Here is a 26,617-nt window from a genome sequence, read left to right on the forward strand (position 1 = left end):
ACCATCTGTCCTCAGGGCACATGTGTAATTGCTGTCTGTAACATCCATCTATGCAGTGAAGTGTCTTCATTGTGCACGCTTCTGGGCAGCCGCTGCACACAAGATGACTGCTCAGTACCACATGTCTCAAGGCTGATGCTTCATTGCCCTGTGGTCCCTGCTAGGATGCAGGAACTTCATGGATCATCATACCGCTTTGATCTCCTTGTCAATTTATTTTTTAAGTGTAATGTCTTCATTGAAATACAATTCACATAACATACAATTCATCCATTTAAAGTGTACAATTCATTGACTTTTAATATATCCACAGAGTCATAGAACCATCACCATAATCTGTTTCAGAATACTTTCATTGCCCAAAAGAGAAACCCCACTCTTTCCTCCCCACATTTCCTGACAAGAACTTAGTCTGCTTTCTGACTCTATGGATTTTCCTATGATGAACATTCCACATTAAAAAAATTATACAATATATGACCCTTTGTGTCTGGCCTCTTTTATGATGTTTTCAAATTTCATCTATATGATAGCATGGATTAGTTCTTTTTATTGTTGAATAACATTTAATTGTCTTAATTTACCACATTTTACTTATCCATTCATCACTTGATGGAAATGGTTCCACTTTTTGGCTATTGTGAATAATGACACTGTGAACATTGTGTGCAACTTTTTGTGTGTGTTTTAATTTCTTATAGGTATATATTTAGAAGTGGAGATGCTGTGTTTATGTTTAATCTTTTGAGGCATTGCCAGACTGTTTCCCTCTTTGCTTCTTGATGGCAAGTGCTCTTTATCTCACTGTTTTTGCAAAAGTGACTTTACTTTTCTTAGAGGCACCTTGACATTGGAAAAGCAAGGATCCCAATATTGTTGTTTTCAATATTCCACATCTGGTTCACTGTAAATAGTGACTTTCAGTAACAGAAACCAAATGGAAAGCTTAGAGTAACCTTTAGTAATTACCTCATTCCTTCTTAAGTCTTTTTAGGAGAATATGAAACAAATTTAATACATGATGGTAACAGTAATAGTTAACATCTGTTAAAAACCATAGGTGTTCCAGGCACTCTTATGAAGTACATTACATGCATTTTATCATTCAACTTTGCAACTACTAAAATATTTTAGAATCTTTCCATTCTAGAGGGTAAGATTAAAAAAAATCATAAGAATGACAGTCATAATTCTACATGTATTGATGACTAGGTAGTGGGGGAAAAGATTTAGCTTGAAGCAAGAAAACATAAAACGAAAAGATGAACTCCTCCTCTAAAGGGAAAACTATTAAGAAGAGACTTAGAGGGATCAAAGATAGTTTCATTGAGGGCTTATCAGGAACAGGAAATAGAGTATGTTACTCTCCTCATTTCTTCTGGGTATGGGTGCTCATGACACTAAATTAGGGTTTACACTTTCTGTAGATACATAAAATTTGTGGCCAACAAAGTAGTACTGGCCCTTGCTAATAAATATTAACAGAAAAGAAAAGAGGAACTGTTCTAACACAACATTTTTATTGGCTGTTGTAAAGTTTTCCTGTTGCAAAGTGCTCATCTGTTGCTGTATATGAAAATTCATTGAAATGCTTATTTACCAACCCACTTCAAAGACCAGTGAGCAGGCAGAGTTAAACAAACAAAACCAGAAACAAACATAATGTGGTATTTTGCTTGTGATATGTTTAAAGTAAAGGTTGGAAAAAATAAAGTAAAAATGGGTAATTGATATATATCATAATAAATGAGGGCCAAATGATGGCCACAAAAACCATTGTTTGTAAAGAATGGTTATAATTTGTATGGTAATGACATTTCCTATACAAAGAATTATATCAGAGAATTATATCAGAGAATGCACAAGTAGGCTTCTTCCTGAAAATAAAAACCAAACTGATCAATTTTCTTCAGCACATTTGGGTAAAAAAAAAAAAAGAGTGTCTAATTGAAGAGTGTATTGTGTACAGTGGCCCAATTTTTCATTTGGATTAAAATTCTGAATACACAACTATAAAAAAAAACAGAAGCATTATTTTTTTCAATGAACTCTAAATTGCCCTTAGAATTGAAGGCCATGGGAAGATCTTTATCCTACATTCTGCTTTGGTCCTTAGAAATCAGTTACTAGGTACTTGCAGTCATTTTCACTCCTTGGGAAAGACTAGACCTTTCTGTTTAGCAACCAATCCAGGAGCTGGATTTCACCACACTAACCACATCTTCCTTCTCTGTATCATACTTGTATGTTTTTGGTCCTGAAAAGAAGTAAATGTGGCCTAAAAGAGATAAAGTTGAAATTGTGGTTACCGACAATGACTTAAAGATATATAAATGGGAGGATTTGTAATTACAACTTTCTTGAGGGGCTACCAATGGGGAATTGGGTGGGAATACATCAGGTGACTTGTATTCTGCATGACTTCACCATGCCCTAAGGACCTGACACTTCTAACTTCTTAATCATTGCTCATCTTGCTCTTTGTTTCAGGAACAGTAATGTCTTATCTTTGGGATTATTCAACCAGCCATCCTCAGTTATGCTTTGTCTTTCTGCTCAGGTTATTCTCTTCAAAGAAGCTCTCTCTCCTTTCCTTGACTGAGTTAAATCTACCCAATCTTCAAAACTAGTGTAAGTCTCACCACGAAATCTCCAACTACTGCTGCCAATTCTATTCTTTTCCTCCTTGGATCACCTCTTTCAATTGCTTTGACGTGTACTAGCTAAGTTAATGCTGAAATATAGACTATCTTGTTTTCCAGTAATTTCATCTGTGTTGGATGGATAGGTGTTGCCTAAAGATGCTAATAATTCTGTGAGAGCAGAGGCCATGTCTGGAACTGCTTTTGCATTTCTGAATAATGTCCAGCTCTGTTCTACACATTCAAGAGGAGTGTCTTGACTGATCCAAAAGATTCAATTGAATTTATTCTACTCAGTTCATTAAACTTTCCTAGCTATGCATTAAATTTCAGGAGTTGGCTGATGGAAGGGGAGGAGGCACTGGGAAGATTGAGACTATGTATTTTAAAGATGAAAAAGGTAATCTGGGCCTGGGCAGACTTTTTGATCTAGCTGACTCACCAACTGAAGCTATCTGTACAGAGGTACAGAAAGTTTAGAAAAACTTTCCATTAGTGAAGAAAGAACTGCAATGGCCTTTTCCAGTTCCTCTTTCTAGTGGACAATCTGGTGAGCTAAACATTTAGAAGGACACAGGACCAAAAAATAAGCACAAATGACTCCTATTTGGGGATCCATTTTCTGATGCATTCAAGCAAAGCCCAAATTTCTTGTTATAATTTCTACTAAGAAATTTTTCAGTGGAAACACCTACCATTTAATTCCACAGCAGCATCTATTTGGCCACTAACTCCTGAAAATTCTTCTTCAGTATTTTTTGGGTAGTCTTTATCCATTTTCCTTTTTCGTTCATCATAGCTGGAAGAAGTATTTAAAAAATAGTAGTAATTAGAGATTTTTCTTGGTTGTGGATGACAGCACGTGGTATATTTAGCCAAGGCTGATTTATGACTTGTTTTAAATGAAACACATACCTACTTGCTCTCTCTGTATATCTATCTATGAATTTCTTGACTCACTAAACAATTGAAAGACTTTTATTAGGACTTTAATTCATGGAGTTAGCACTATGTACCCCTGGAGAAAGGATTGAACAAATAATATATATTGAATGAATAAATGATTATGTGAACATTCATCAAATAAGAACCAAGAAAGTTTGTAATAACTGAGCCTCTGCCTTTTAAATTGATTTAATTAAGTTCCATTGATGTTGTTTCCTGGAAAAATTATGTGCATGCCCAAACAGTAGATTAGGTTTCCTTCTCTGGATCAGCAACCACCATTGAATGATAACTGTGACGACTGGTTACTACATCTCTTTGTGATCTAAATTATACCTTGTAAGAAAGACTGTGACCTGTATGAGTCAGTGTGACTGTATGAGTTCAGTATGAGGCAGAGATGACTCTCACCTTTTTAGTAAGACTTTATTTAACATGCAAGAAAGTCCCTTCCTAATTAGCCCAGAACTCCAAATGGGGACATTCCCAGGTGCACACCTCACTCCTTTCCCACCAAAAGGTCAAATAATTTTTCCTGGGCTACTGGGTAGTTTTCTGTGGCAGCAGATTACGCCCACCATCTCCTGAAATGTGTCTCTTGTGTGCCTTTGGCTGCACCAGCTAGGGGACAAATCTCTCATGATACTGAGCAGGAGTCAAACTTTGAGAAAGAAGTATTTAGCTGAAATTGACTAGAGGTTGAACTGCTTTTTAGAGTGCTTGGATTAGGTATGGAAGCTAATTCTTCCAACATATTAACTATAGTATGTTAATATTTCATTTAGACCTTTTATATAAACATTATAAATTCAGGCACCTATGTAACTAATACAAGGTTACTATCTTTTCATTTACCAACTAAAAAATACTATCAAGTCATCAAAAAAGTCATTACTACCTATCTTCATTGTCATTTTACAAAGAAAATAAACTGTCATCAAAAAGACAGAAAGTACAGTATAAGACAGTTCTTGCCAATAATTGGTCTTTACATTGACACAGGGTATACCTCCATATACTTATAATATTGTACTGTTCTTTTATTTTTCCACTGTGAACTAGTGGAAACTTTGTGATGCTCAAGTCCTTTGTTTGTGGATAGATATTTGGGGATTTCTGTAACAGAGCAAGAACATTCTGTTAGATGGCTCTGGATTTGAGTTTGATTCTTATCTGCTTGTTCTGTGATCAAGAGAATGTGCCCTGTGTTCTGAGCCTTGGTTTCCTCATCTGGAAAACAGTAGCCATGAGGAGAAGGGACAATGTGCACCTGTGTGCACACATACCATGTACCTGACCCATGTGGCATCCAGGACAGGTCCCAGTCATGAGACTTTATGGTTTATATTGATCCTCACAACCATTAATTCTGACTTGTCAGTAAAAGACCGAGTGGACTTTGTGATTTGATCTGGGATCCTAAGTCACTAACAAGTTTAATCTTTAATCTTCTTTCCTTCGCCTTTTCCTGTTTTCTTCTTTCTTTTAATCTCTAAACAAACTTTATTAGATAGCATTAGATATAGTTGTAGGCAAGATTGAGAAGAGGAAGAAAAAAGGAGGATAGAAGAGGCTAAAGGGGAAAACAACCTTTCCTGAAAGGATGTCCACTATTGATATTTTTCCCAAGGGGATAGAAGAAAAATTATGAGACTGGGGAACTAGATTAATCAGATTATGTTGCGTGCATGTATGAATATGGCCTAATGAATCCCACTAGTATATAAAATTATAATGCATAAATAATTTGTAATGCATAAAGAAAAAAGAAAAAATAAATAATAGGTAAGAATCATGGGTATTTCGACTGACACTAAGTGGTGAAGAGAACTGAAGAATGAATATATGTGGTAGATGTGAAGTCTCTTTACATTATGAATTCAAAAGATAGGAAGAACAGCTTCATACAAGCCTTTTAAGCTGTGTGATCATGAGCTAATTATGCAATTTCTCTTAGACACAAAGTTTTTCACTATAAACAGAGCCAACAGTATCCACTTCTCAAGATTGTTGAAAGGCAGATGAGAGAATGGGAGAGTCTAAGAGAATATGAGAAAACACCTAGCATGATTCCTGACACACACAGCAAGTCATCAATTCATATTAGCTGAATTGAAATATTAAAGAAATAATTTTTATTAAGAAAAATAAAAATTACCATGTGCTAGTATCTGCACATATTTTGCGTACATTTTTCTCACTGAGCTCTTTATGTGAGCTCTAAATATCAAACTAAAACTCACAATTTGCAACTCTGTTTATTTCCTTTATAAACATTAGTTTAATGTTAATTAAATGGTACCAATGTTAAATAATTCATTGCTGATTTAAACTAGTTAAACTTTTTCCAGTGATATCACAGTGCCACATGCATCTGATGTAGTTTTTCAGATATATCTTCCTACTCTGCACATTTGTAGTTTAAAGTCTTTGGGATAATTTTGGTCAGGTACTTGCAGTTTTGTGTGTGCAGAACTTAGATTTGCTAGGCATTTCTGTTGTTTTTATTGTGATAATTTCTATCATATGTCAATGGCCTACCTGCCTCTACCTGCCTCCTTTGAAGGACTAAGTGGAGAATTCAGTCAGTTAAAGGATGCTTAAAGAGAATATCAGAACCAATGGTAAAAAGGTGACTTAGTGACAAGATATCTAAGATATCTAAGATATTTTCAGGAAGTTTTGTCAAAATGACTTTTCTTGTGTGAGTCAGGTGGGACAATGATATAGAAATCTCAAATTCCCCTTTGAGATTATTCATTAAATTCTAGCCAAGAAACACATGGCTTTCGTGGAGGAAGAGGCCTTTGTGGTCTGTACTAGGGAAGGGCTGTGGTAAGAATGATCAGGACTGAAAAGAAGACAGGAAAGTAAGAAGCTGCCTGTATCATTCCAGAGGAAAGCCAGAAATCAGAACCCCACGAGGAAAATGAAGTGAGAAGTTTCTGGAATGAAGGATTTGTACCAACATGGAAAAATATCTATGCCATAACACTAAGTAAAAAAGTCCAAGATGTAAAACTATATACTGAAATATTTAAAAATGAAGTAAAACCCCTGAAAAAACAATAGAAGAAAACAAAATTAAATGGCTATTAAAAGATGTTGTAGGCTGGGGTTGTAGCTCAGTGGTAGAGCACTTGCCTAGCACATGTGAGGCACTGGGTTCGATCCTCAGCACCACATATAAATAAGTAAAATAAAGGTCCACTGACAACTAAAGAAATTTTTTTTTTAAAAAAAGATATTGCCAGTGTTGACAATTTGATAATTTCCTTCCCTTTTATGTTTTCCATAGTAAACGTCATATGCTGTCCTTGGACCCCTTCTTCCTGGGCAGGCTTATATTCTCATATGGCCTCTGTTACCACCTGATTATACTATGAATTCTAAAATTATCTCTCCAGTCTGAGTTCTCTTGAGCTGAAGACCTCTATGCCCAACTCTCGTCTGGACATTTCCATTTTTGGATCTCACCGGCATGTATAAAATGGAGCTTCTCTTTATTTCTCTGATTCTGCTGCACTTCTCAAATTTGCTATTTAGGTAAATGTCAAAATCAAAACCATTTATCAAAGACGTGACTCCCAACTAGTCAACCACCAACACTTAAGTCTCTCATTGCCTGAAAAGCAGTCAAGTCTATTCGTTACCCCCAAACTCATCCTCCTGGCAGGGTTTTTACAATGGTTTGTGCTTTCTCTCTTATTTAACAATTCAATAGTTATTTTTTAAAATTTTATATTAGGGATTGAACCAGGGGCCCTTCTTCACTGAGCTAAAACCCAAGCCATTTCATATTTTTTATTTTGAGACAGGTCTTGCTAAACTGCCCAGGCTGGCTTGAATTTGTGATCTTCCTGCCTGAGATTCTCAAGTCACTAGGATCACGGGCATGTGCACTGCACCTGGCAACAATTCAACAGTTTTTAAAGGTATATTCACAGAACTGTGTTTTTATCAACACAATCCACTTTAGAATGATGTCACTGCCCCAAAAGGAAAAATCCTGCTTTCAGTCTCAGTCCTCACCTTCCCTACCACCATCCACACCCACCTAGCCCACCCAGCCCACCCAGCCCAGGCAATGACTAATCTACTTTCTGTCTCTATAGACTTGCTTATTCTGGACATTTTATATAACTGCAATCATGTTGGTTTTTTGTGACTGACTTCTTTCACTTAGTATAACCTTTCAAGATTCATGACTGTTATAGCATGTCCCAGTACTTCATTCATTTTTATAGTGACATAATATTCTATTGTATGAATTTATCATATTTTATATATGGATTCAACACTTGATGGATGTTTGGGTGATTTCCATTATTTGCTATTATGAATAATGTTGCTATAAACATGTGTGCACAGTTCTGACATGTTTATATGTTTTTATTTCATTTTGGAGGTCCGTTCTGGATCAAATGGTAATTCTACATTTAATTTTTTCAGGAACAGAAAATAATTTCCCAAGTGGCTGCACAGTCCCATCAGAAGTTGTATGAGGATTTGATTTCTGGTTTTCTCCATATTCTCAATCATATTTATGAGGTATGAAATAGTATCTTATTGTGATTTTGACTTGCACTTACCTGATGACTGTTGGTATTGGACATCTATTCATGTGTTTATTGGTCATTTTTATGTATTTTAGGAAAAATTTAGGTTCTCTGCCCATATTTTAACTAGGAGTTTTTGTCTTTTTTTATTAATTGAGTTACAAGTTCTTTATACATTCTAGACACAGGTTCTTTGTCAGATAAATGACTTACAGATATTTCCTTCTACTTTCTATACTGTCTTACTTTCTTGATAGTGTCCTTTGAAGCAGAAACATTTTTAACTTTGATGAAGCCCAATTCATCTAATTTTTCCTTTTGGTTTGTGGGTTTTTTTTTTTTAATATCTAAGCATCCATTGCTAAATCCTAGGAAATTGAGATTTACCTCTATATCTTCCTCTAAGAGTTTTATAGTTTTAGCACTTACATAAGGTGTTTCATAAATTTTGAGTTAATTTTTGCACATGGTGTGAGATAGGAGTCAACTTCTTGTTTTTGTATGTGGTCATTCATTTATCCAGGCACAATGGTTGAAGAGACTATTCTTTCTCCATTGAGTGGCCTTAGCACCTTGTCACAAATCAATTTGCCACGGATGTTTGGATTTATTTCTGGACTGTAAATTTTTAATCCATTGATATATATGCCTATCCTTATCCTTAAAAGTATAGCATACTTTTTTGATTGCTTTTTCTTTGTACTAAGTTTTAAAATCAGGATGTATTATTTCTTCAGATATGTTTTTCTTTTTAAAAATATTTTGGTGATTCCAGGTCCTATAAATTTCTACAAGCAGTTTAATTCTGATAGGAGTTGTGTTGAATCTTTAGACCAATTTGGGGAGAAATTCTGTGTTAAAAATATTAAGGCTCCTCATGAATGAACATGAATACCTTTCGATTTAGATATTGTTTAATTTTTTCAACAATATTTTGTAGTTTTCAGACTATAAGTTTTCCATTTCCTTTGTTAAATTTAAGTATTTTAGTCTTTTTGATGCTCTTATAAATTAACTTGTTTTCTTAATTTTATTTTCAGATTGTTCATTGAGGTGTGTAGAAATATGATTGATCTTTGCATATTGAAATCAGGCCTTGCTGAGTTTATCTATCAGTTCAACTAGTTTTTTTTAAAGAATTTTCCTTATGATTTTTATAAAAAAGAATATGTCAAATGCAAACAGAAATAATTTTACATTTTTTTCCCTTTGGATGACTTTTATTTTTCTTATTGTTAATTGCCCTAATCATAACCTCCAGTAAACATTGAATGGAGGGCTAAGAATGGACATTTTTGTTTTGCTCCTAGTCTTGAGGGGGATGGCAGTTAGTCACTCACCACTGAGTATGTCAGTAGTGGGTTTTTCACAGATGCTCTTTATCAGGTTGAGAAAGTTTCTTTCTATTCCAATAGAAAGTGGGTGTTTTATTTTTTTAATTACAAAGTGATGATATATTTTGTCAAATTCTTTTTTTGCATCTATTGAAATGATTATGTGGTTTTATTTTCTTACTCTATTGATATGGTAGATTACATTATTTGATTTTTGAAAATGAAACCAACCATGCGATTTTGGCCAAAATCTCATTTGATCTTTGTGCATAATTCTTTTTATAAGTTGCAAGATTTTGTTTGCAAGTATTTTTGGAGCATTTGCGCACCCACATTCACAATTCAAATTGGTCTGAAGTTTTATGTTCTTTCGATGTCAGTCTGATTTTGGTATTAGGGTAATGTGAGCCTCATACAATAGATTAGGTAGTGTTATTTTCTATATTTTGGATAAGTTTGTGAAAAATTGGCACTAATTCTTCTTGAAATGTATTGGTAGAAATCACCAATGAAGTAATCTAGGCCTGACCTTTTCTTTGTGGATAATATTTGATTACTAATTCACTGTCATTACTCATTACCAGTCTATTCAGACTATTTATTTATTCTTGAATTGGCTTTACTAGTCTTTTTAGGAATTTTTCTACTTTATTTAAGTTACTTAATTTATTGGTATGTAATTATTCATAATATTCCTTTACAATTCTTTTTTTTTCCTTTAAGCTCAGCAGTAATGTCCTCTCTTTCATTTCTGATTTTAGTAATTTGAGTCTTCTTTTACATTCAGTCAATTTACTAAAAAGTTTGTCAATTTTGTTGATCTTTTCTAAGAACCAACCTTTGAGTTTGTTGATATTCTCAAATTGCTGATTTGTTTTCTACTTTATTTGTTTCATTGTAATCTTTATTATTTCCTTCTTTCTGCTTGTTTTAGGTTAATTTGTTCTTGATTTCGCAATGTCTTAAAGTAGAAGTTTAAATTTTTGAGTTGAGAACTTTTTACTTTCTTAATACATGTATTTATAGCTGAGGACTGCCTTCACTGCATCCAATAAGTTACAGTATGCTGAGTATTAATTCTCATTTATTTCCAAGTATTTTCTAATATCTCTTGTGATTTCTTCTTTGACTTATTGGCTACTTACTAGTATGTTTTTTAGAACACACATATTTGTAAGTATTCCAGTTTTCCTTGCAGTATAGATTTCTAGTTTTATTCCATCATGTTTAGAGAAGATAATTTGAATGACTTCAGTTGTTTTAAATTTATTGAGACTTGAATTGTGGCCTAGATGTCCTCTGTCCTGGAGAATGTTTCACGTGTGCTTGGGATGAATGTGTATTCTGTTCTTGCTGGTTGGAGCATTCTATAGATGCTACAGGTCTGGTGGTTTGTAGTGCTATTCAAGTTCTTTTCCTTGTTGATCTATTTGTTCTATCCATTACTGAAAGTGGGGTATTGAAGTCTCCAACTGTTATGATTCCATTGCTAATTTCTTTTGTGTTTCTGTCAGTTTTTGCCTCATACATTTTGGAAACTGTTGTTAGACTCGCATAAGTTTACAATTGTTGTCTTCATGGTGGATTCACCCTTTTATCATTATAAAATGTCCCTCTCTATCCCCAGTAACATTTTTTAAAGTCTATTTTACCTGACATCAGTATAGCCACTTAAGCTTTCTTATAGCTGTTATTTTCATGAGATATTTTTTCATTCTTTTATTTTAAATCTACCTGTATCTTTGAATATGAATTGTGTCTTCTATAGACAGAATGTAATTGGATCTTCTTTGCTGCTGCTGCTTCTTCTTCTTTATTTTTTTGGTGTTGGTAATAAAACCCAGGGCTTCATATATCCTAGGCAAATGCTCTATCACTGAGTTATACCCCCATCCCTTCTTTTTTAAAATTCAGCCTGATAATCTCCACTGTTTGATTGGATTATTTAATCCATTTGTATTTAATATTATTGATAAAGGTGGATTCATGCCTGTTTTTTTACTTTTTGTTTTCTGCATATCTCATGTCTTTTGTTTCCTCTATTATTCCTTACTGCTTTCTTTTGTATTGCTGAAGATTTTCTAATGTAACAGTTTAGATTTTTTATGATTTTTAAAAATAATATTTTCTTCATTTATTTCCTTAGTGGTTGCTATAGGGTTTACCATATACAGATCAGCTTATAAAAATCTGCTTCAAATATGTACTAACTTAATTCTAGTGAGATATAAAAATATTAGTCCTAAATAGTTCAATTTCCTTCCCCTCCCTTTTGGAGTTTTATTATTATATATATTACATCTATATATTACAAGCCCCCAAATAATTTTATAATTATAATTTTATATAATTTAATGTCTTCTAAAGAAGCTAGGAGAAGAAAGGCAAACAAGTATGTATTTGTGATTTTTAAAATATTATCCTTCTTGCTCACCATTTCTAGTTCTCTTCTTCTGTTCTGTGGATCTGAGTTACCGTGTGGTGTCATTTTCTTTGTCTAATACAGCTTCGCTCCCACCTACTTTCTTTGTGCTCTTGGCATATCTATTGCTATGTAATAGTGCCAACAACACATCATACACATAAAGTTTTATGTAGTGCTTAAAGTAGTTAAGAGAAAATGAGGTCTTATGTCTTTGTACAGTCTCATGACTACATAACAATTGCTAGTACTCTGTGTGTGTGTGTGTGTGTTTGAATTATTGCCTGGGGTTACTTACTTTTAGCTTGAATTACTTACCTTTAGTATTTCTTATAAGTCAAGTCTGTAAGTAACAAATTCTCTGAGTTTATGTTTACCCGAGAATGCTTTTATTTTTCTTTCATTATAAAGGAGCTTTGCTAGTTATAGGATTCTAGGTTGAGAATATTTTTCTTTAAGCACTTTGAATATGCTTTCTGCTGCCATTTGGTTGCACTAATTTAGCTGGTTTCCCCTAACCAGTTAAATCCCCTTACGATTTAGTCATGTTCCTGCCGGAGTGATTTTTATAACACAAATCATTGATCCCTTGATTAAGATATTTAAACATGACCCTCTTTTCTACAGAATAAATAGGGATCATCCTGAAAGTCACTGGACCTGCACCATCATTGTATACCCTGCTTTCCTCGGGCTACGTCTCTCCTTTAGTCCAAGTTCTAGTCATACTGAACTTGAGGTTTTCCCCGCACTCTTGGGCCCGTTTGTGCCTCACTGCTTTTGCTTCAACTGCCCTCTCTGCCTGGAAGCCGGCACTCCCACCCACTCTGGGAAACTCCTACACAGTTCTTCAAGTGGAGTTCAATTATTGCTTCCCCAAAGAATTCTTTCCTGGCACCTGTGCTAGAGTTGGCTGTTTCCTCTTTGTTTTGGTCCCGTGATCCTCATGCAGTCTCCGGTTAGGGCAATTTTGGTTCTTAGATTGGTTAATTATTAATCTATGTATTTACTTTCAACTATGATCTGTCGAGGGCATTAGCAGTACCAACATGAACTGAGGGCTTATTATGTGATAGGCATTTTACATTTTTCTCATTTAATCCTATAACACCATGAAAGTAAGTAGGTAATATTTCAACTTTCGTTTTGCAGCTGATGAAGCTAAAACAGAGAGGTGATCCAGATTGTCAGATGACTGCTGGTACAGTTAAGATTAAAACTAGGGCTTTCTTATTCCTGTTCACCCACTAATCCAGCAAATGCTATGCCTTCTCTTAAGTGTCACAGGACCAGTACAGACCCTGACATATAATCATGCCTGATCAATGTAGGTTGAATGTGGTAACTTGGTAATGATTTTTTAAAAATTGAAAAGCAAGATTTTGAATTGTATTTCATCATTCTTACTTTTGTTACTTATTATTTATTTCTATGTGATGACTAAATATGAAATCTTTAAATAAATAAAAAGACCTCTGTCGAGTATTCTGGGGCATCCAGAAGGACAGAATGTAGATGTATCCTACTTTGCAGCAATGCCTCCAGTCTATCTGTACAAAAAGAATGACTCAGGGGTGGCGAGGTGATTAAAAAGGGCTGGGACCTCTAGATTTGAAAATCACTTTACATGAAATTCAGAAGTCATTACCTCTCTATCTGAAAGAATAATGGAAGCAATGGCATATCCCTACCGACCAGGAACCCCGTAATAGAGCTACTCCTTTGCTATTGGTAGGTGAGGGAGAACACTTACAGGAAGAAATCAGCTAGAAATGATGGAAATAATGTAGAGAAAGAAAAAATTACTGAGTCACTAGTACCTGCTAGAAAGAGGAGAAGGAGTAATAAAAATGCATCAGGGAAAGTATCCCTCACTGGCAAAATTCAGCCAACATGTCGGTTGGTAATGTGGAATGTGGAGGTGTCAATAGGGTTGAGCCTCCTTTTGAGATTTCACTTTGTGGTCCTTTGTGTGCTTTTCCCCTGTAAGTGACTTCGACATGACACGTAGGGTGTCACTTTAGAGCCTAAATCAACCTGGCTCCAAGCCAGCCCTCAATCCTCTAGAGGAAGAACTTCAATTATTTTCTCATGTGCTTCATGTGCTGAAACTGGGTCCAAATCCTAGGAATTCATAGAGTAGCTCCCTCATAATAACCACATTTTACTTTTTGTTTTGTTTGTGTCACAGACTGAACTCACATGAGGACCTACCCTGAGAAGTGACTAAGGAAAGTAAGACCTAACACTGTCAGTGGATGTTGAGGTAATTGGACTCTTGAAGCTGTGGGCTTCTGTATTTTTTAGTGTGGCCTTGGGATTACTTTGCCCTTCCCTCCCAACCTTCTCCTTTCTGCCCAAAATGGGATGTGCTGATTGAAGTTCCACTGACCAACTCAAGTCATGAGGTAACATGGGGAGTAGAGGCAAAACATAAGTAGCAGTGTGGGTCCCCAGTGACCACAGACCTACCATACTGACTCTAAAGTGGTTGAACTTCTGACTTTTTTTTACATATATTAAAAATAAACCCTTATGTGTTTTGACCACAGTTATTTTGGGGTCTCTGTTACTAGCAGCTGACCACAATGTCTGACAGAGAGTTTCACATGACAATAAGATACCATCTATGTGAGGACCTGCAAAGCACAACGTGCACAGTTTAGGGGGAGAACAAATTGGGCTGATGTAATGGCTTTTTCTCAACTTCTGAGCTGTAGGTCAGAGTTGTCTGTCTTATTTTTGAGCAGATGCGCTTGTGCATGTGTTGAAACATGTAAAGTAGAAGATTCTTATTGCTGAAAGAATTTTCTTATACTTTGCCAAAAGCAGTAATTTCAGTCAACATCAGAGGCTTTCAGTATTTAACAAAGAAATTCCCTTTGACCAGCTTTTTTGACTGTATTGCCACCCAGGAATATTGAGGTTTAGGCAATTATTGGTTCATTATCACAGCTTTTAAAGTAATTATTTGTTAATTACCATATTAGTTCCTACTATTACTCAAGAGTTACTCCTGCAGAGCACCTACTATGCACCAGATTCTGTGCTGGGTGTCTACACGTATCACTTAATGCCCTAGGAGTATTAAAAATGACTACATTGGTTTCTTTTCCTAATCAGCAGAATGAGTCCTTAATATTTGAATTAGTATCCTAAACCAACTTTTTAATGAATCATCTTTATCTAGATTGTACTAAAGACTCTTTAATACACTCACAGAGACCTAGTTGGAAAGGTACAATGTTATTTGTACCGTTCCAAATTTCTGGGGAGCATCAGCCATCATTAAAATCAGTGACCCTCTCTCTCCCCACCTCAGTTTACAGAGAATTTTAAACCTCTGTTCTCATGAAGCCTCTTGCCCTAACTATTAGGCCTCCATTCAGCTTAACTGGAAGTACATGCTTTACTGAGAGTGCTGGTGTATAGTAGATTAGTCCAAAGACCAAGTAATTAGTGGAGAACAGAGATCACGCGACAGAGGGCAATCTTTTCAGTGAGAATAAGGCTGTGAACACTCTTGAGAAATTAACTGAATAACCATCACATAAATGCCCTCCCCTCCCATCCCCTATCCATGCATCTGTCAATCTCAGTCCCTTTAAGATCCACAATGGGAATCAGGTTTCTCAATACCTATCTTCCTGTACATCTGCAACAGGATCACATCCTCCTTATCCTAAAGACAGCCTTTGGAAGGTCATATTCTGCCCAGTAGATATTAGTGTCTCAGCAGATGAATTTCAATACTATGATTCAGCTGATTCAGTGGTTGAAATGCTGGATAGACTAAATTTGGGAGCTTTCCTGCTTTCCTTCAGACCCTATTCCACAGGTATATGGTGTTTAGCAGAGTCACCAGCTTAGAATCTGTTTTCGTTTCTCTTTTGAAGTTCAGGGAAACTGGAAATGCCAAAGAGATAACTGGGAACAGATGAAGGTTTGCAGGCAGAGGTGTGCCTTGGAGGAGTTTGGCAAAGAGGTGAAATCATTTCTCAACAGCAGTCAACTAAGGATAGAAACTTTGTGAAACAAGGTGTGACCTGTGTGCAGTGGTTGGGTGGCAGATCACACCTTACTCAGATCTGCTTATAATAACCCCATGCAGAACAGGCATGGAAATGACAGTATTTCCCTTTGGATAAGAAGAATCTTCTTATTCTAGGCTGGATAAAAGGACTTAGTCCTTTTATGCACATGTAACAGTGGAGTCAGTTCCCATTCAGGCATTCCCAGGAGTTAGTTAGGTACTTGGGATACCAAATCCACTCTTTTGGACCAGTGAGTCCAGTTAATGAGTTCATTGAAAGATGAGGATGTTTGATGTCCTAGAGACCAAACAGAGGGATTATTGACTAAATGCTTCACTTATCATTTGAATATATTGAAGAGCATCTATTGGCTATCTTAAAAACCAATGGTCAAGGAGAATCAGTAGGCCTATTGGAAACTTGCCTTGCATTCTTTCGTGCAAAAGATTTTTCTCCCTTCTTATTGAATATATCTAGACGATAAAAGGAAAAAGACCATACCTGTAATATTCATCTCCCACAAAGAAAAGGGTCTTCTGTGGCTCCTTGAGATAGACAGCAGCATCTATTCTTTGCACATGCCTTGGAAAGCCAAAGTCATAAATAGTCCGTGGAGGACCTTGCATTTGGAATCCTCGTGTTATCCAGTAGTGGGGGCCTGAAAACAGAAAGTAAAGTTCAGACAAAATTCTGTACCATTTAGTGATGCATGTCACTCCTAAAGATGTATATGTAAGACCCTAATGGAAGTAGTTCATGAGGGTATTTGTCATGACTATAACCCAAGAGGAGATATAAGCCTCAAATTATTCAATTCAGTAATAGACTTTAAAATTCCTTGAACCAATAATATCGATACAATTGTGTCTTATATTTAACACATTTACTTTTTCAAGATATCTTTCATTTGTAATCTCATTTAATCTTCATATATGAAAGAGAGGAGTGTCAAGTAACATGCAAGTGCTATAATTCTCACTTAAATTGGCACCGGTCTTCCACCTTTATCCCTCATCAACAAGTAAATACAAGCAAAAACTGATAATTTTCACTTCTTGGATAACTTCATTGCCTAGCTATTGTCACAACACATCTTCCCGGTTGATCTTACTATAATCAACAGGCAGAGGAAGAAGTGAAGGCTCAGAGCAGTTAGACAACTTGCCAGAGTCATTCAAATAGTCAAGGACTGGAGCCAGAGTTTGGTATCACGTGTGTCAACCTCCTGGAATCACAGGTGTCTCTCCTCTTCCAACTGCTTCTAAGCATGGCGTTTTAGCAGGGTATCATTTAGCGTCAAAGGATCTCAGACATGTTACTCTGAGCAGCATGGGCAGGGACCATGTTTTTAGATTCCTGACCATGGTACCTCACTAGCATGGTTCCTCACTAAAATCAAAGGCTGATTTCTGAAAATAGTTGATGATCACTGTCATTTCTTTTCTTTGGGGGGGTGGGGAGTGCCGGGGATTGAACTCAGGGACACTTAACCACTGAGCCACATCACCAGCTCTATTTTGTATTTTATTTAGAGACAGGGTCTCACTGAGTTGCTTAGTGCTTTGTTGTTGCTGAGACTGGTTTTGAACTTGAGATCCATTTGTCTCAGACTCCTGAGCCACTGGTATTATAGGCATGAGCCACGGTGCCTGGCAGTCACTGTCATTTCTGTCATTGTTACAATAAGGTAGGGTGGCATTTTTGTTTTTGTTCCAGGGATTGAACCTAGGGGTACTTAACCCCTGAGTCATGTCCCTAACCCTTTTTATATTTTATTTTGAGACAGAGTCTTGCTAAGTTGCTGAGGCTGACTTTAAACTCAAGATCCTTCTCCCTCAGTCTCCTGAGCTGCTGGGATTACAGGTATGTGCCACCTAGGATGGTATTTCATACCCAACCTGAGAAGGAGCAACTGAAACATGCTCTGTGATCCTGAACTAACACTGTTAGAACTAGATATTCCAAATACGTGGGCACTGTGTCCCTGCTGTTTCTTTCTCTGAGGGATCTGTAGGTACCTTTGAAGAAGTAAGCAGCACCCCTCTCGGCCACTTCGTAAGCTGCATCCACATTAGACATGAGCTGGGGGAAGGAGCTGGTGATAGTGCTGGGCCGAATCCCTGCTGGCACGTGAACCTGCCTTCGCCAGAAAATCCTGTTGGGCATTCCAGAAGAAATCGGAATAAGGGTTGATTTAGATCTTCAAGTGCTTGTGAACTAAAATGGTACTGTAAGTCACACTTCAGAGGTCATTGCTAAATCCCTTTTGTAACCTTATGATCAGTTTCTTCTCCCCTTTTGTTGTCTTAGCATCTCTATGATCCCCTTTCTTTCATTTACTCAGGGATGTTCAAGACATCCAAGATAATAGTAAGGAAAACCCATCAATGATTTACACATTAATGCTGTGCACCCTCTTGTTCCAGATACTGCTTGATATGAATTTCTTTCCTATTCTGAGTTCTTAACAATTAAAATTTCAAAAAGAGAAATAGAAAAAAGTGAACATGATAAGTAGTGTGTAAATGAATCAAAATTTTGTGTTTGAGAGATCCTGATTATTTCCTGTAGAAACAATGAAAACATTAATAATCATAAATTCTAGTATTGCTATGTAATTGTCTACTGGAGGTGTTCACATCCTTGAGCTGATTACATAATTAACAGAAAATCTAGTACCTACATATTACTTTATGGTTTAGCAACTTAGTCATTTGCTTGTGCAATATCATTTTCATAAAATCTTGGCAGTGTACACATGAAGGTACTGAGTCAAACTCTCAATGTAAATGTGACCCATTATGTATTTTGAAGGTGAAAATGTTTTTTTTTTTCTAAAACATGTATAGTTTACTTGTGTCCTTAGAAGCCCAGAATCAATGCATGAGATCATTTGTGAACAGAGAGAAACTGTAATTAAGCTTTGACATTTAACTTTCCATGTAGTTAGTTTAGGAACTCCCCAAATCTTATATTGAGTTTTTCTACTCAGCTAACAAATATTTATGGAGCACCTATCAGGGACTGTGGTAAATACCAAGGATGAAACACTGAACAAGACCAAGAACCTGCCTGCAAAATTCTTACAATCTGGTAGTAATAGTTAAATAATTAGTGAATTATAATTCAGTGATCTGTGCTACACAGTTAAATTCAGGATGCTCTGGGAAACAAAGGAGGGATACCTCATTACATCCAGGACTTTAGTGAAGGTGTTCCACAAGAGACAATTTAAATGTATGATGAACTCTCAAATAAATATACTGAGAAGGAAGAAGTTTTTCTTCATGTTTCCTAAGAGGTATCACCACACAGAAGGAAAAACGTTATCACAGAAGAGGTTGTAACTACATTACTGCCCCGCATCTGCAAACCTCAGTTTCATAATATCTTAAATGAGAGTAACCACTTATTGGTCAATATCATGAAATCTTTAAGAGGATCAAATGGGATAATGCATCTGAAAGTGCATTATAAACTGCAAAGTGCCATATGGACAGATACCATCAATTTTAAAAATTATTATTTGCATCAGCCTTAGTTACCCACTAATTGGATCCCAACCATGGTACACAGGATTGAGGGAGCCCATTTAGGGTATTCTGGCTTACCCCAGGTCCAAACTGTCACAGCCTTATCTAGAACACGTGTATTAGCAGATGGAAAACTGAGACCCAGAGGAACTGATGGACTCAAAGGTCACTTGCTTGTTGGGGGTAGGCAGACGCTGGACAAGGCTCCAGTTGTTCTTATGAAAATCTACCTACTTAGTCTTATGATCTGCTTTGGTTTTGATTTTTTTTTTTTTTTTTTAGTGCCAATGATTGAATCCAGGGGTGCTTAACCACTGAATCACATCCATAGCCCTTTCTTTTTAAGTTTTTTATTTAGAAATAGCATCTTGCTACGTTTCTTGGGGCCTCCTAAATTGCTGTGGTTGACTTTGATCTTGTGATTCCTTTGCCTCAGCCTCCCTAGCCAGTGGGATTACAGGCATGCGCCACCGTGCCTGGTGATCTCTGCTTTTTTTCTTCGTTTATAACTCTACCTTTTGTCCAATGAGATCTGGCCTTTTCTGAAGGCAAGAGAAATTGCTTCCCCTTTTCTTTTCTTTCTACTACTTCTCACTTAGCATAGTTTAGGATTTCCAGAAGTGTTCAGAACTACTTGTTGGTATTTGGGAACCTGGTGAGGAATCTGAAGAGCAAGTATTTTTCAGTTAATGTAGTTCAGTAACAGTTGTGATATGCTGACCCTATTCAGGCCCTGTGCCAAGAGGCAGAGTGGGCATTTCAGGGGTTTGTCATGGTCAGGTTGAGAACATGGGGAAAGTGGGAGGCAGAGAAGCAGACACATCCTTCCATAACCAGGCTCTGGCTGACTTATGTGTCTGATGAGGTGTATCCAACGTCCAACTGCTTTCTCCCTGAGCACTCTGAAGATGGAAGAATTTTCTTTCATTTCTCATTTAAAAATGAATAAGGATTCTAGGCAAAATTAACCCTACCTCATTTATTTATTTATTTATGGTGGTGCATTACAATTATACATAAGAGTGAGATTGATTGTTAAATATTTGTACTATCCATAAATTCGACCTTCTATATGGAGTTATTAAACTTTGATGTCTTGAATAATTCAATATGAGATACAGTAACATAACCAAAATGTACTTTTGGAAATTTTCACAGATGGGAGAATCTTGAATTTCTTACTATATAAACCTTGATTAAGGATATTGCGAGGACTAAATTTAAAAAGTACATTCTAAATCAAGAATGAATTTGTGCCCCTGGGGACATTTGAAAAATGCCTGGTGACAATTTTTGTTGTCACACTAAGGCTACCAGGCCAACAGAGTCAGAGAGGCCACTTAACATCCTATATCACAGGATAGTCCAATATAACAGATTCATTTGGGTGAAAAAATCAGTAGTACCAAAGTTAATAAACCTAATTAAATGCTGTAATGATGTATTATAAAGTATGCATTGTTTGCATAAGAAAAATAAATGCTACCCATCACATATAAATTATCACAAATTTCAAATGGGACATGTAATCATAAAACATTTCCATAAACTAATGGGGAAAATTATGTCTGCCAGATAATAACACAACAGAACACATACTTAGAGGATTTACAATTTTAGAGCTATTGATCACAGTAAAAAATGTATTAAAATTGACCCAAAGAAGTATAGCAAGTAACCTCCTGATTTATCTGTAAGTGGACTTAAAATATAAACCAAAGAATCTATAAACCCTTCAGAAAAGAACAGCTGTGAGATATATTGGAACTATGTAATGAAAATGGACAAAAGAGATCATATCAATAGTTCATATTTGATCTTTGATAAGGAGGGTAAAACAATGGAGCTTATTGAGATTATTGACCAGCTGATTAGATATTTAGCTGCACCATTTATCTTTGTGTACCAGTAGCTGATATTGGGCCTGGCATATAATCAGGGTCCAGTAAATAGTTATCAGCTAAATAAGTAAGTACCAAGAGTTGAGCAGAACATATTTGATCAACAAATTTCATATTCTCTGAAACTTTCATTTCCTTTTACTATAGAACAGTAACTAATTCATCAAATTTGAGATTAGGTTAGCGATAACCTTCCCCCCCGCCTCTTGCAACTCATTACCCAACCCTTGAACTTCCTGGGGCAGGATCATGTAATATTCATCTTTTTATCCTGGGACTTAGCATAATGTCTGGTGTATCTTTGATTCATGTTGTTGAATCTTTGTTCTTCTTTTTTTCTTTTTATCTTTTTTGTACTGAGGGATTCATGGAGCTACACCCTCAACCTAAACCTTTGTTCTTTTTGTGTTATACTCAACTACTGACACTCCCCACCTACCCAAGCAAATCCTGTCAATATTTCATTTTTAGGAGATACCTTCACCTCCTATTTGGGGACTAGTGAGGTAATTCAGCCTGAACTGAATAGGTGCACTCATTTTTCTATTGATAAACCTTCAACCTCACACTCTCCTTGACTCAGTTATCCTCTGTCATTCAGGGGAATAGATGTCTTATTTCTTTCTAAACTTCTGATACTCTCAATTTAGTTGCTGCTTGCTCTCCTGAGATCAGGCAACATGGCTGCAATGAAAGAATCAAGGGATGTTTGGAACTCTTTTTTTTTTTTTTTTACCCTGGTTATGCGAGTTGCTTAATTTTTTAAAGACAGAATTTAGGTCAAATAAGAGGGAGAATAATATATTTACACAATTACTTGAAAGGTTCAATCGAATTAATACATTTGAAAGTATTTTATAAATTCTGATCTAGTCACATAATTAATAGGTACTTAAAAAAGACATGTTTTCATTCTATAAATTTATTAATCTATGATGTATAAAATTTAAGCAGTTTTTTCATGTAGGTAAATTTCCTACTTAATTGTTTCATTGGGAACTTTGAAGTACACACCATTACATCATTGCCTGAGAAGCCATTCATTTTGTGGGTTCACTGATCAGGGCTGATGATCTCAGAATACTTCAGAGGCCAAGAAATCAACCATGCATCGTCTACTTCACTGAACCAAGGAAAGTACAGCTTATAAAATTAAAGACCCAGATGTAGACAGTGATGTGGGCTAAAAATAGTCAAAGTTGTGCATAGTGTTCTTAAATTAAGAATGTTCACAGATCTGAGGAACCCATGGATCCATGTTTATAAACCATACCCTGTGAAGATGCAAAACTCCCCATCTTCACTCAGGAGAGAGTTCAGAAGAAAGGACACAGAGTCAGAGATCTTAGTTCACGTCCTGGCTCTTCTTCTGAATTTGTAATTGATCACAGAGAACTGATTTAAGTAACTACAAGGCTCTCTGTTGATCTTCAATGAAGCAACCATATAGCCTGAAAAGAGCCAGCCTCAGGCAGAGTGTGGAGAGGAAGGCTTTCTCCCCAGCGTGGGGCTCTCCTCAAGCCCATGGACTCCTGGGAAAAGTGGTTTCCAATGTACTAATCGTGGTGGGCACTGATTGTATCGTCCCTTCTAATGCATTTTGCTCTTTCTTTTTCTCCACTGGCTCCTTTTCATGTCTTCCAACATGAGCATTTCCCATCTTTGAAATTCCCTTTTTTTTTTTTTTAAATTCCCTTTTGAACCTGCTGCCTCTGCCAGCTGTTTGTCATTAACAAAATTCTCAAATGGACACTCGATCTATCTCCACCATTGGCACTGCGGCTCCCCAGGGCCTGGACCCTACCTCCCTCCTCTGCTGTGACTTTACTCCCTAACCATCACTGGGTAGTTAGTCCCTCTTCTCCAGCCCTCCATCTGGTAACTTTAGCAGTGTTTTCCATTGTTGATCATTAAAAATCAAAACAAAAAAAAGATGAACTTTCTTTCCCTGATTTATTTAGGATTCAACTACAGGGATTTTGTGGCTGCTATCAAGCCAACCAAAGTTAAAATTCCAGCTGGTGATAACAACTGTGTGGATTAAATGAGTGAGTGTGTGTAAAACGCTCAACCTCATACACAGCATGTTATAAATGGCCCTGAAATGTCAGCTATTATTCCTGTTGTGGTTGTCATTAATTTTGGAATGCTGCTTCACTCTGGCCTTTATTAAGTGCTTTTCTCCACTGCAGTCACTTCCTAGCTCCATTCTTTAGACTTCCTTGCTTCCTCTTTACTCTCTCTGCAGATCTCTTGTGCATTCCTATCTTTGCGTCCTCCAGGTGGGAGATTCAAATCCCACGAAATCTCCAACTTTGACCCCTTCCTGATTATTGCTTATTTCTATGAACTCCACTAGTATTGTTGGCACTTTAAATCTGATACATCTAGTATAGATTTTTTTCCCCCATGTGTCCCAAATCCTCTTGATTTTCCTATGTGAAGGATGCTGTCACAACACTCTCAGCCACAAGGCTGCTCCCTCCCATGATTCTCCTTACTCACTGGTGAGTCCTTTGGCACACCTCTTCCTTCCATCCTTCCCTTCATTCCTACTTGCACAACCCTTACAAATGTTTTCCTTTTTATTCTAATATGAGATTTGAAACATCTTTAAAAATGCGAGTTAGTGATCAACAGAATTTTAAAAACTAAAGAATCTTAGTTTTGAGATTAAAAAAAAAAAGTCCTTCTCCTTGTTGTCTGTGAGCTACCCAACCTGTAGGCAGATGGTCTGGGAACATCCTGGAAGTGCTCTTCCTAACTCAATGTGCACCAGTTCCAAAAGCCCATGTTCATTCATGCTAAAGTCCAGTGCTTTCCTTGGTAGTTCCAAATGAGCAGATTCCCCATATTAAAAACTGGATAGACTCTGCCTGCAGAGTCTGCCTGCCCTCTGTCTGTGGGACTGAGACGGAGTTTTTCTTCCTTATCATTAAAATGAAGGATCAACCTTTATGCTTACTCTATTCAGAAAATCTATTATTCTTCTAATATCTGTAGCTACTTGTGATGTTCTTGATTTTATCATTAAAATTTTGATGGGAAAACCCCCAAATAATCTGGCATATGTAAGTATAATTTTCATATGGCTGCAAATCCAGTCATTTCTCTTTTCTTTCATAACTGACAAAGGAAGAATGAAATAGCCTTAATATTTTGTCATCTATTACAAAGAGTAAATGAAAGTGCATATCTACCTATGCTTTTTAACTTATTGTAGGTGAGCTTCATTCTCTCCACTAGATCATTGGAGTTTACATGTACACACTAAGGAGGATATCTAAAAACAACATGGGGCCTCTAAAAGGTTCTGCATTCCATCTTGCTTTGGAAACAAACTGTATGGTTATTATGTTGCAGCTTGAAATGTCCCATCAACAGATTATTGTTGGTGATGGGGAATTCCGGGCTGGTGAGTGGGAGAGAGCAGACCAGAGCCCTTTCATAATCAGTGACTCCCAGGTTGCCATTCTAACTGTGGCTTGAAAGAATTCTTTGTTCTTTGTCCAGGTTGAGCAAACACTTTGGGACTTGTGGTGGCAGTCAGTAGGGGATCAGAGCTAGGGAGTCCTGGAATCCCAGCTCTGGATGACACCTTGGGGGCAGTAGATCAGCATAGTTAGGAATGCTGACTCAGGTGTGGGATAATAGGTTTGCACCCCAGCTTCACCCTCTCTTGCTATGTGCTTCTAATCAAGTTGTTTGTTCTATGTCTTGTAAAAAAGGAGTAACACTGGAAGGATCTGATAACAAGGTGCTTAGCATAATAAGTTCTGAACACATTGAATTCACTGTTATTAATAAGACAACACCCTCATTTTACAGAAAAGAAAGAGGCTCAAGGTCCCTGGCAAGTTAAAGGCAAAGCCACTTCTGACTCCTGTCCTCCTTACAGCTCTTCCTCCTTCTTTGGAATTACCTGTTCTGCCCCAGTAGTTCAGTCCATCCTTAGTCAACCGTCTCCCCTTCGCTGATCCCCCACCCCTGAGTACACATTTATAGAGGTCTCTTGCATCTGACTCCTTTCCATTCTGTTATCACACTCAGTGTTCATAGTCAAAATATCAAAAGATGTATCATCTTCAAATAGTCTTTAGTAATTGCTAAATGTTCATAGTTTAATAGAGGTTTTTTTTGGAGTTTTGTTGTTTTTTGGGGGGCAGGCTGTGGGTACCAGGGATTGAATTCAGGGACACTCCACCACAGAGCCACATCCCAGTTCTATTTTGTATTTTATTTAGAGACAGAGTCTCACTGAGTTACTTAGCACCTTGCTTTTGCTGAGGCTGGCTTTGAACTCACCATCTTCCTACCTCAGCCTCCTGAGCGACTGGGATTACAGGTGTGTGCCACTGTGCCTGGCCTGGTTTTGCTTTTTAAAGAAAATAATTATAATTGAATGCGATGGCATAGTATCCTGACTTTGCTGCCTCCTTTGCCACTACCACAGCCACTGATATTTACCAAAAGAAGAAGCTACGCTTTACACAATGTCCTCACTTCTTTATCACTGAATGTGGGCTGCATGCTGTTCAGTGCCTGGGCCCTCTGTCACTGTGGACTCCAATAATGTAAAGCTTCTGGTGAACCCAGGGTTCCTCAGCCCTGCGTCCCAGGCTTTTCCTGCCCTCTCCCTTGCCTACCATGTAGGACATTGCCTGCTGTTCCATTAGGTTTACTTTTTGGTAAAGCAAAAGCTGCCAATGCCAAGATGGAGTTGCTTATATTAGACACGAACCAAGGCAGAACTGGAAGTCATGAGAGAGGGGATCCTATGCTTCTGAGATAACACTTACTACCAGAACACTCTCACAGTTCAAAAAAAATTCCAGGTGAGTTGCTTCTGTGAAGTAATTGGTGCTATCAGTGAGTGATCTCCAGCACCTGCAATGAGCCTGTGACTGAAGAACTTCGCTTCAGGACAGCTTGCAGAGAACATCTCCTTTTCGCCTTCAAAAGCTTCCCTTTGCCCTAACCTCAGATGTGCCGTGATTCTAGTAGCACATGTGTGGTGGACTCTGGTTCCCTGCTCCCTCCTGCATGGTTTCTCTGGAGAGCCTTTCTCTCTGTTGTTATCTTAGTCAACAGTAATAGTCAATAGAAATAATATCACTAATCAATAAATCTAAAAAATAAAAATATCCATAAAAATTATAAAAATCAGTCAGGTCCTATAAATCCCTTAGCTGTCTCTAAGCTTTCTTACTTACACAAATTACGTATTTTTTGATTCCCACTCCTAAA

The 26,617-nt window shown here is 36.9% G+C and overlaps 1 protein-coding gene across 1 annotated transcript in view; it reads right to left on the reverse strand.

Moving 5' to 3' along the window:
• Positions 1 to 2,177: 2,177 nt before the first annotated feature.
• Mmp20 (matrix metallopeptidase 20) overlaps positions 2,178 to 26,617 on the reverse strand; it is a 46,279-nt gene continuing 21,839 nt past the window's right edge. Inside the window, exons 7-10 of the mRNA XM_047518992.1 lie at positions 17,955 to 18,091; positions 16,438 to 16,594; positions 3,338 to 3,441; positions 2,178 to 2,278 (exon numbers count right to left, since the gene is read on the reverse strand). Of these exons, the coding sequence (XP_047374948.1) occupies positions 2,178 to 2,278; positions 3,338 to 3,441; positions 16,438 to 16,594; positions 17,955 to 18,091 (499 nt within the window). The remainder of the gene's footprint in view (positions 2,279 to 3,337; positions 3,442 to 16,437; positions 16,595 to 17,954; positions 18,092 to 26,617) is intronic.

The sequence above is a fragment of the Sciurus carolinensis genome, chromosome 11 (genome assembly GCF_902686445.1).
Source record: "Sciurus carolinensis chromosome 11, mSciCar1.2, whole genome shotgun sequence".
NCBI classification, from domain to species: domain Eukaryota; kingdom Metazoa; phylum Chordata; class Mammalia; order Rodentia; family Sciuridae; genus Sciurus; species Sciurus carolinensis.